The 9,890-nt window shown below is 45.4% G+C and overlaps 1 protein-coding gene across 5 annotated transcripts in view; it reads right to left on the reverse strand.

The window, feature by feature from the left end:
- Mdn1 (midasin AAA ATPase 1) overlaps positions 1–8,913 on the reverse strand; it is a 143,603-nt gene extending 134,690 nt beyond the window's left edge. For all 5 annotated transcript variants that reach the window (XM_013510773.1, XM_013510772.1, XM_013510771.1 and 2 more), the window contains exons 1-2: positions 8,653–8,913; positions 1,483–1,709 (exon numbers count right to left, since the gene is read on the reverse strand). In XM_013510773.1, coding sequence (XP_013366227.1) covers positions 1,483–1,709; positions 8,653–8,754 — 329 coding nt within the window. In that variant the 5' untranslated portion in view covers positions 8,755–8,913. The remainder of the gene's footprint in view (positions 1–1,482; positions 1,710–8,652) is intronic.
- Between the last annotated feature and the right edge of the window lie 977 nt (positions 8,914–9,890).

Genomic DNA, 9,890 nt, shown 5'->3' on the forward strand with positions numbered 1-9,890 from the left:
ATTGTTGTGGGATCCAGGTCCTCAGCTGGATTCCTTGGTCTTAGCGTGTGGACAGATTTCCTGCACTCTTTTGTATACTGTTCTTTGGGTGACTATTATAAATAATCATATAAAGTATGTGTCCTGTATTATATTGTTCCCCTTGCAAAATAAGCCCCAAACCAACACAGGCAGGATACCAGAGATATCGCTCAGAGACATAGTGCCTGCCTGGCAAGCATGAGGTTGTGAGTTCGGTACCAAGCATGAGGTTGTGAGTTTGGCATGAGGTTGTGATTCCCGGTACCAAAAAAAAAAAGGATCAGATGGAAAGGCTAAGGCAGGAGGATCACTGTGAGTTCAAGGCCAGCCAGGACTACATAGTGAGTTCAAAGCTAGCCTGAACTGAATAGGGACACTCTGTCTCAAAAAAAAAAAAACTGAGGCTCATAGGAAAACAGACCTAGTTACTTTATCGTTCTACTGACTCTCTAACTGTTCTGTTTAGTATATCTCATCTCCACACAGTAGCTCCTTGCCCTTGTAGGAAACCTCATGTAATATAGTTCCGCCTACCTCCCCAGCATGCACTTCTTCTTTCCCCATTGTGAGTACCAGAGCACACATATTCAAGAACTCCAAAGTGCAAAGTGTACTAATGTGTTGATGAAGACTAATAAATAAAATTCCAGATACAAGAGATGTCCCTCTGCATTCCTAAAATAGTATTACTCCTGTTTAGAGTGAAAATTTTTCATCTTCTAAACTTAAAACCCAACAAGCCAGAACTAGTGATGCACCTGCCGTCCTTTAAGTGGAGAAGCTGAGGAGCTTGCTGCAAGTTGAAGGCCAGCCTGGGTCACACAGTGAGTTCAAGGCCCACTTGAGTTTAGTGACAACCCAGTATCAAACAAAACAACAACAACAACAAAACCAGGCACAGTAGTTTTGTTGCCTTTCTTGATTATTCCACACAGCCATCTTACTACCTACATAACAGATAAACACAGAGTCCAGTTCTAACACAGTCACACTGACTCACTGTTTCATTTGCTGCCATCTGGAGACTAAACCCTGGGCCTCACACTCCTTATCATGCTACCACTGAGCTATACCCTTAGCCTACAGGTCTTCTAACCCCTTGCAGCCCATCCAACAAGAAATCACAGCCATCCAGGATGGTCACTGTTGGACACTTAGTTAAAACTCATTCAAATCTGCCTTGTATGCATGCCTTTCCACATGATATACGCCTTGAGAGGATGGAACATATCCTGGCCATTGTCCAGACCTGTCTTGATGGCCAAGATGTAAATGCACACTGAACTGAGAGTGATGAATGGATTCTGCTGTGATTACATTCATCAAACAGCACTACTAGTACTCATTTCTCTCCATTCTGTATTTCCCTTTCCCCTTCTTAATTGAGAGTCCTTACTTCCTAGGAGAAGGAAAGTTCTATCACCTTAAGGAGAAATGTGAAGAATAAAACTGTTAACTCACAGGAGGACATCAGGATGGCTACCAATGAGCTTGCTCATGGACACACAGAGCCGTTCATGCAGATCATGGTTGACTTGGCCTCCAGTTTTAATGGTTTCAGCATTCCTTTCCAGCAAATCCAAAAGGAGAGGGCGCAGCTGGCGGCCAAGTAGCACAGTATAGTCTTTATCCAGTAGTAACTGTGCTAAAATACTCAGGATATACTGGCGATCTTGAGGTGTCCACACCTTGAAAGACAAAACAAAACATCTATGTAAACAATATCAATAGTTCCACACCTATGAACTCAGCACACAGGAGACTGAGACAGATCAAAAGGAGTCTGACATTATAGCTAAGTGGTACAGCTTGTGATTAGTATGTAACTTGTTCTGTTTACATTCTTGATTCTGGCTCAATAAAAGGTGATTGTGATTGGTGATCAGGGTTGCAGTCCAAGAGGCTATAAGCCCCTGATCCCAGATTTTTGCCTCTTGTTCTTCTTATCTCTCTTACTTTTTCTTATCATCCACGGGCACCTCGTTCTCGGGACCTGTCACTATAGATAGAACAACATATCCAGGAGGCCCTGGATTGAATTCCCAACACGGAAAATATACTTACATCCTAGAAATGAATGAGGGTATCTCTATGGAGATCTCTGCCTCTAATAAAACATCTGAGTGCAGTGGCACACGCTTGTACCACCAGCACTAAAGTGAGTTTCAGGCAGAAAGATTACAAGTTCATATCCTGCCTGGGCAATTTAGCAAGACTCTGAGAATTAAAAAAAGTTCTGGTGAAACAGCTCAGTGGGAAGACCCTGGATTAAACCCAAATAAATAAAAGAGATTCAAAGCAGATACCCACATTTTTACACACAAGATAAAGACAGTATAAAATTATACTGCCCGGACTCAAAACATCCACAAACATAAAAAGGAAAACTGAAAAGTACGTAAAAGATCTCATATGCTTAGTGTGTACATAGGTATGGACAACTCCCTTCAAGGCCAAGGTGGTAAGAGGATGAAACTACCAAAGTAGACATGCTGACCCAGCAAGTCCAATGCCACGAATTCATCCTAAGCAATTTCATGCTGAACAGTTTTCACTCTGCGAGTGTACCCTAAAATCAAGCTAAATATGCGAAAATATGATAATTGCTTCTCTCTCTTTTTTTTGGTAGTAAGGATCAAACTCTGGGCCTCATGTGTGGGTGGGCAAGCATTGTACCCTTGATCTATACCCCAACCTCTGTTTCCAAAATTATCACTAATAAAAAAATAAAATTTAAAAAAATTTATAATAAAAAAAAAGTCACCTTACAGTTGAGCTCTTATGTTTCCCAAATTAAGGAATATTTTCTCACAAAGCCATGTTTCTGAGCAAAGCACTAACTGGGGAGAGGTGTTACCCTAAAATAACTCCTATCACTGTTACTTCTGCTGGTTGTAAGAGGCTAATTAAAGAGTCCCGTAAAGTCACAAAATCTAACAGACTTACAGAGCTAGGACCTTGTGTTTTCAACTGCTGAATGTCCCTATAAACAAGCTCTAAAGATATTTTTTCAAAAAATATGATCTGTGGATATATTATAGAAAAAATACATAGGTACAAAATGAATGAAAACAACCCACTGTCCCAGATCCATCCCAAACATGGATATTTATAGACAAGAACATCTTTCAGAGAGTATCTATTAATTTTTCTTCAAAAAGCAATCTGAGTTGAGCATGCCTGTAATCCTAGCATTTGTAGGCAGATTGCTGAGAGTTCTAGGCCAGCCTGGGCTACATAGTGAGACCCTGTCTCAAAAAAATAAAACAACAACAAAAAAACTTGATCTGGGCAGGATGTGGTGGTACATGTAATCTCAGCATTTAAGAGGCTGAGGCAGGTGGATCTGAGTCCAAGGCCTGCCTAGCCTATATAGTGTGGCTGTGTCCCAAAACACAAAACAAAAAAGAGGAATCTAGAAAACTTTGTTAACAAAAATAGAAACTGGCCAGGCAAGGTGGAGCATGCCCATAACCTTAGTTACTAAGAAAACTGAGGTTGGTATGTTAGCTATACTAAATGAAATTTTAACTTAAGATATTTCCAACTTACAGTGGATTTATCAGGCTGTAACCCATTATAAATTGAGGAACAGCTATGATTCAAAATATTAACACAAGTACCCTGTAATGTCAGCACTTGGGAGGCTGAGGCAGGAGGATCACTGCAAATGCAAGATCATCCTGGGCTACACAATGAGTTCAAGGCCAGCCTGAACTACATGGCAAGACCCTGTCTCAAAAAAAAAAAAAAAAAAATCAACAGGTAATCTGGATAATTTTTTTATTTGTTCTTAGTTTCAGAACTCTGTTTTAGCAAAGTATCACCAAATGGGTGGCTTAAAGCATTGCCACACTGAAACCTGTAAGGGAAAAAAATCATCCTTCCTTGCCTCTTAGCTCTGGCAGCAGTTGTCAATTCTTGGTGTTCCTGTGCTTTCAGCTACACCACTAGGATCTCAGCATCTGTCTTTCCTACATGGCCATCCTCTTTGCATTTCTTCTTCTAATAACATCACCAGTCATACCAGATATCTTGGTTACTTTTCTCTCATTGCTGGGACAAAATACCTGACGCCTAAAATTAAGGAAGGAAAGGTTTATTTTGCTTACAGTTTGTGGAGGTTTCAGTCCATACTTGGCAGATTACAAGGCAGAGTGGCACATGGCAGAGGGCTACAGCTCATGGCGACAGAACACAGCAAAGCAACAAGCACACACACAAGGGAGGAAATGGCCAGAAGCACCCTCTTTCTCTCCCTTACATATGCAAACTATCCACCCCAGGGCGGGTGTAGCTCTCTCACCCATAATCAATCAAACTCTAAAAGCCTGCCCCATGGCTGCATGAGGTTTTGGGGGGACACCCAGACACAAACCATAACACCGGATTAGATCTCAAATGTCCCCCACAAGTCTTAACGTGCTTAGCAGGCACTGCACTCACCAGTGGAATCGCCCATCAGTGAGTTCAGTACTGAATGTGCTGGTGGAAGGGGAAGCCTGGCTGGAGTGAGGCACCGGGGTGTGACCTGGAAAAGGGTACTGCATTCATGCCCCCATCGCTTCTCCCTCCTTCCCAGCTGCAGTGGGTTGAACTGTCCTCTGCCCTGCCCTTGCCCCATGTGTTTCAGCCAACTGTGGAGTACATCCACTGAAACCTATAACCCAAAAGGGTATTTTGTCCCAGCAACAGGAAAAGTGGCTAAGACAGCTCCTACCTAGCTGGGTACAGTGGTATGAATCTATAATCCCAGCATTCAGGAGGCTCAGGCATTAGAATTATGAGTTCAGGGCCAGCATGTGCTACACATACAGTTCAAGGCTGGGCTGCACTATGTAGCAACTCTCAAAACACCAAAAAGAAAAAACAAAACCTATCTATTGACCTCACCTTATCTTTAATACATCTGCAAAGACCTAATTTTCAAATAAGGTCACATTCACAAGTATTCGGGATTAGGAGCTCTACATATCTACTTTGGTCATTGTTTTGCATTGCTGAGAACTGAATCCAAAGACCTGAGCATGCTAATCAAGTGCTCTAACACTGAGCAAAATAAACAGCCCTGGTGGACATAATATAACCCAGAAGACTAGTGCACTTCTGAATTTTCTGAATTTCCTGCCATGAATATGTCTAACCAAGTTAAAAAGAAAAAAAGCCAGATGCCAGGCATGGTGGTACATCTCAGCATTCGGGGGGATGCATTCAGTAATCTCAGCATTCAGGGGGATGAGGCACGTGAATCACCACAACATCCAGGCCAGTCTAGGTTACATAGTGAGTTCAACACCAGCCTAACTACACAGTGAGACTATCTCAAAAACAAACCACCACCACCAACAACAAAAAAGCCAGGTGCAGCAGCACACAGCTGTAGTCCCAGCTACTTGTGAGATTGAGACAGGATTGCTTGACATTTGAGGCACCAGACAATACTGTGAGACACCTTTTCTAATCAATTAAAACAAAGAACAATAAATGTTTTAATAAAACCAATGCAATGGGGGTTGGGCATGGTGGTACACACTTGTAATCCCAGTATTCTGGAGGCTGAGGCAGGAGGATCGCCACAAGTTCAAGTCCATCCTAGGCTACGAAGTGAGTTCAAAACCAGCTTGGGCTATGTAGGAAGACCCTGTCTCAAAAAATGAAAACTGGAGCTGGGGATTTAGCTCAGCGGCACAGCGCCTGCCTGGCAAGCACAAGGTCATGAGTTCAATTCCCAGTATCGGGAAAAAAACAAACAAACAAACAAAGAACACCAACAACAAAAAAAACCTCGAGCAACAGTAAATAAGAATTATAAGGAGGGCAGCTTATAAGGAAGGCAGCTAGGCTAAAACAATTGTAAGCATGAGGGTAGATGGCCACAGGTCATAGGAAACTACATAAACTAGCTTTGTCCTACAGACCCAAGGGCCTTGTCAGCCAAAGCACCTTTGAGCCCATCAGTTAGTTTGCTGGTGTAGCAATGCTATAATAGTCAGCGCCAAAGGATTTACTTCTCCAACCTGTGGCTACTCCTCTAATATTCAGATAATTGGGTTTTGTTTGTTTGTTTGTTTGGTTTCAGACAAAGTCTCACTATATAGATTCAGGCTGGCTTTGAACTATGTAGCCCAGGCTGCCCTCAAACTCTTGGCAATCCTCCTGCCTCAGCCTCCTGAGGGCTGGGACAGGCATCCCAGTCATACACACTTATTGTCATATACAGTATTATTTTAGAATGTTTGGATTTTGAATCTGCAAACAGAGAGCTTTATACAACATGGTTACAGATTCAAACTCTTAGTGATTATATTAAATGACCAGAATAGGGAAACAGAACTAAGTACTTGCTGGAACAAGTGGAGGAAATGAAACTGTACTGGGGAATGAGAGCTAAAGAGTACGGAGGCTTCTTTTTGAAGTAATATGTTCTAAAACTGACTGTGGTTACAGCCGCATATATGTGAATACAGCAAAAAAACTCTGAACTCCCTTTAAAATGAGGGGACTATACGATGTGTGAGTTATATCACAATAAAGCTGTTGTTGTTTTTTTAAAAAGCTGTTTTTAAAAATAATAGGAGTTGGGGCCGGGAATATAGCTCAGTGGCATAAGTGCCTGCCTGGCAAGCTCAAGGTCCTGAGTTCAATTCCAGGTACCAAAAAAACCCCCAAAATAATAGGAGCTGAGGGCACTCATTGGCAGTGGCCTAGAATGTATTAGGCCCTGGGTTTGATCCCCATCACTACAAAAAAAAATAAAAGTAATAAGCCAGGTGTGGTGGCACACATCTGTAATCCCAGGATTATGGGAGTCTGAGGCAGAAGATCAAGTTTGAGCCCAGTCTGGGCAACTTAGACCTTGTCTCAAAATAAAAGAGAAAAAGCACTGGGGATGTAACTCAGTGAGGTGGTCCTGGGTTCAACCCCAGTGTTACTGATAAAAATGTAAAAATTACTAGAGCCAGGATGGAGTAGGCTGAGGCAGAAAGACTGTAAATTCAAGGCCAGGCTGGGATATACGTTTGAAACCCTGTCCAAAAAAACAAAAACATGGTAGCTCAGTGGTAAGAGTGCCCCTGGGTTTGACCTAGTACCACAAAAACAAACAAAAAACTGAATCTACTACAGGCTACAGACTTTTCCCACCCCATCCCAATACATAAACAACAATTTTTTTCCTTGAGCCCTGGAATTTTGAACCCAGGCCTTCTTGCATGATAAACGTGCCCTGCCAAAGAGCTACACCCTCAGCCCCATAAACACCAACTCTGCATCTGAGTATTGTGCTGGCAGTCATAAATCCCCTGAAAGCTAGTCCACAAACCCTACCCTCAGAACCCATGGTTGAAATTCTAAGTTCCCTTAGAGAAAAATACTGCTAGCAACAATACATAATTCAGGAGCCTTTCACAGCTCAGCTCACCTGAAACTATCTCCTTCCTTAGCAAACTCACCCAAAAAACTTGCTCCCCATTTGCGTTACTGAGTCCCTCCACTGCAACTTCGCTAAGAGCAGTGGGCCACAAATTCACAGGGTATATCCAGCTCCCTTCTGCTTTTCACCTTCAATTATCTCCATATTAAAAAGCCTCTTGGCTTCGAGTGCAGACCAGTGGTAGAGTGTGCTTAGCATATATGGAAGGTATGGGTTTCATCCCCAGCGAAATGCCTCCCACGTGACTTTGCTACTGCCCCAAATTGTTCAGGTGCCTCTGTCTCTAAGCAATGGAATATACACGTAATGCATGTGACTGAATGAGTTCTAAGAAAATTAAAATACATTTTCTAATCGCAAGAAGTTTAAGGACAAGGCCGGGCATGGCGGCACACGTCTGCAATCCGAGCACTTGGGAAGCTGAGGCAGGAGGATTGCTGCGAGTTCCAGGCCTACCTGGGCTACAAAGTGATTTCAAGGCCAGCCTGAACTGCATAATGAGACCTTGTCTCCCCGCCCCACAAAAAAGAAGAAAAAGCGTAAGGACATTGGGAGTAAGGAAGCATAAAATAGAAAATTAAAACTAAACGTGAACAGATGCCTAGTAAAAGTTCTCAATTCAGGCAGAGGAATGAGAGAAGGTTCTTAAATCCCCAGCCAAAGACTCACTTCCCTGCAAACTCTAGTTCACCTCACAATTCCTGTAGTTTGTTAGCACGGGTCGTGTAGCTTCGTCGTTCAACTGCTCTGAGTTTATGAACTGCCTTGAAAATGAGACGCAAAGCTTCCGGGCAGAGACCTTCCCAGATGTATCCATCTGCTCCATACCGCACTGTGACTTACGCACAGCGGGAACGCAATCACTATTCGTAACTGAGCCAGCGGAAAGGACCGGACAAACACAAAAAACAAAACCCACTCAGGGTGACAAGGTGGCTACTCTTACACCCTTAGGTAACACGCACATGCAGAGAGGGCTGACACACCCGTTTCAGAAAAGCCAGCCACATTTCTTTCGGCGGCCATGCCCGCCGCCACCGCCTGACCCCCGCTGGGGGGGGTGGTCTACCCGAGACTCCCCCATGCGGGCCGCCCGCGCCGCGCGCCCGGGATGTGGGCGGAGCGAGACGCCGCGTCCTCTCTCCCTGCGCAACGCGGGGCTCCAGGGCCGGCCCGCAGCTCTCCTCGGCCGCCCGTACCTGCTTGGCCAAGAACCTGCCCAGCTCGCCGCGGCTCTTCTCGTTCCTGGCAGCGATTAACCGCAGCGGCGCGGAGGCCACTTCCAACGAGAGGTGTTCCATGGCCCCCGGGCCCGCGTCCCTGCACCTCTGGCGCTCACCGCCCACCGCTCGGGGGCCCCGGGCTGCACAGACGACGCCCCCAGCGACAGGGGCCGCGGAAAGCCGGCCAGCGGCAGCACACGTGCGGGACTGCTGGGCGCTGCGCGTCACCACCGCGCGACGGCGGCGACGGCGTGCACTGCCGGCTCCGCCCCCCGGCGGCGGAAAGGCTGGGGGAGGGGAACGGAAGCCGGAAGGGCCTGTGAGGGTTCGTTCCTGAGTGGAGGATTCCCTCAGACGTCGTGAGTGACGTGACTAGAGACGGAAGATTCCCAGACCCGGTGCGTGACAGAGCAGAGGCGGAGGATTCCTGCAGGCAGGGGATGGAGTAATGCTTGTAGACGTGTGACTTCACCAGTGTTTCCCTCCGCCTCGGCACGGGAAGGGGTCGGACGTGGACGAGCAGATTCGCCTTCTAGGACTTAGCCTTGTGAAATTCGCTCGTCTCAGACGGTCCCCCAGACACCATCGGGCACGCACGTACCAACGGGTGTGACAGACAGCCCAAGAAGCGTGCTTGATATAAATATTGGAAACGACTGCTCAATAAGTATAGTACATACATTAAAGAATACTCGACCTGCCGGGCGTGGCGGCGCGCGCCTGTAATCCTAGCGCTCGGGAGGCTGAGGCAGGAGGATCGTTGCGAGTTCGAGACTAGCCTGGGCTACAAAGTGAGCTCAAGGCCAGCCTGAACTGCATAGCGAGACCCTGTCTCAAAAAGACAAAGAAAAAGAACACTCGACCCGGAATGTGGGGGCACAAGCCTGTACTCCCGTCCCTGCTGAGGCTAAGGCCGGAGGAGGATCCTGAGTTTGAGGCCAGCATAGGTTACACAGCAAATCCCTGTTGAAAGAAACAAACAACACAATCCTGAGGCCATTAAAAAGAATAGAGTACATTAAAAGTGTATTAATATGAAAGCCAAACTAATCAGCAGTGACAAAATGAAACTCACGGTTGCTCTGGGACAGTACTGACTGCAAAGGGGCCCGAGGGAGCTTCCGAAACAGCGGAAATGTTTTATTCGTACTGAGCTACATCGCCAACCCGCATTTATTTTTCATTTTAAGTCAGGACCTCACGAATCGCTAAGT

Source organism: Chinchilla lanigera, unplaced genomic scaffold (genome assembly GCF_000276665.1).
Source record: "Chinchilla lanigera isolate Chin_1 unplaced genomic scaffold, ChiLan1.0 scaffold00010, whole genome shotgun sequence".
In the NCBI taxonomy this organism is placed as follows: domain Eukaryota; kingdom Metazoa; phylum Chordata; class Mammalia; order Rodentia; family Chinchillidae; genus Chinchilla; species Chinchilla lanigera.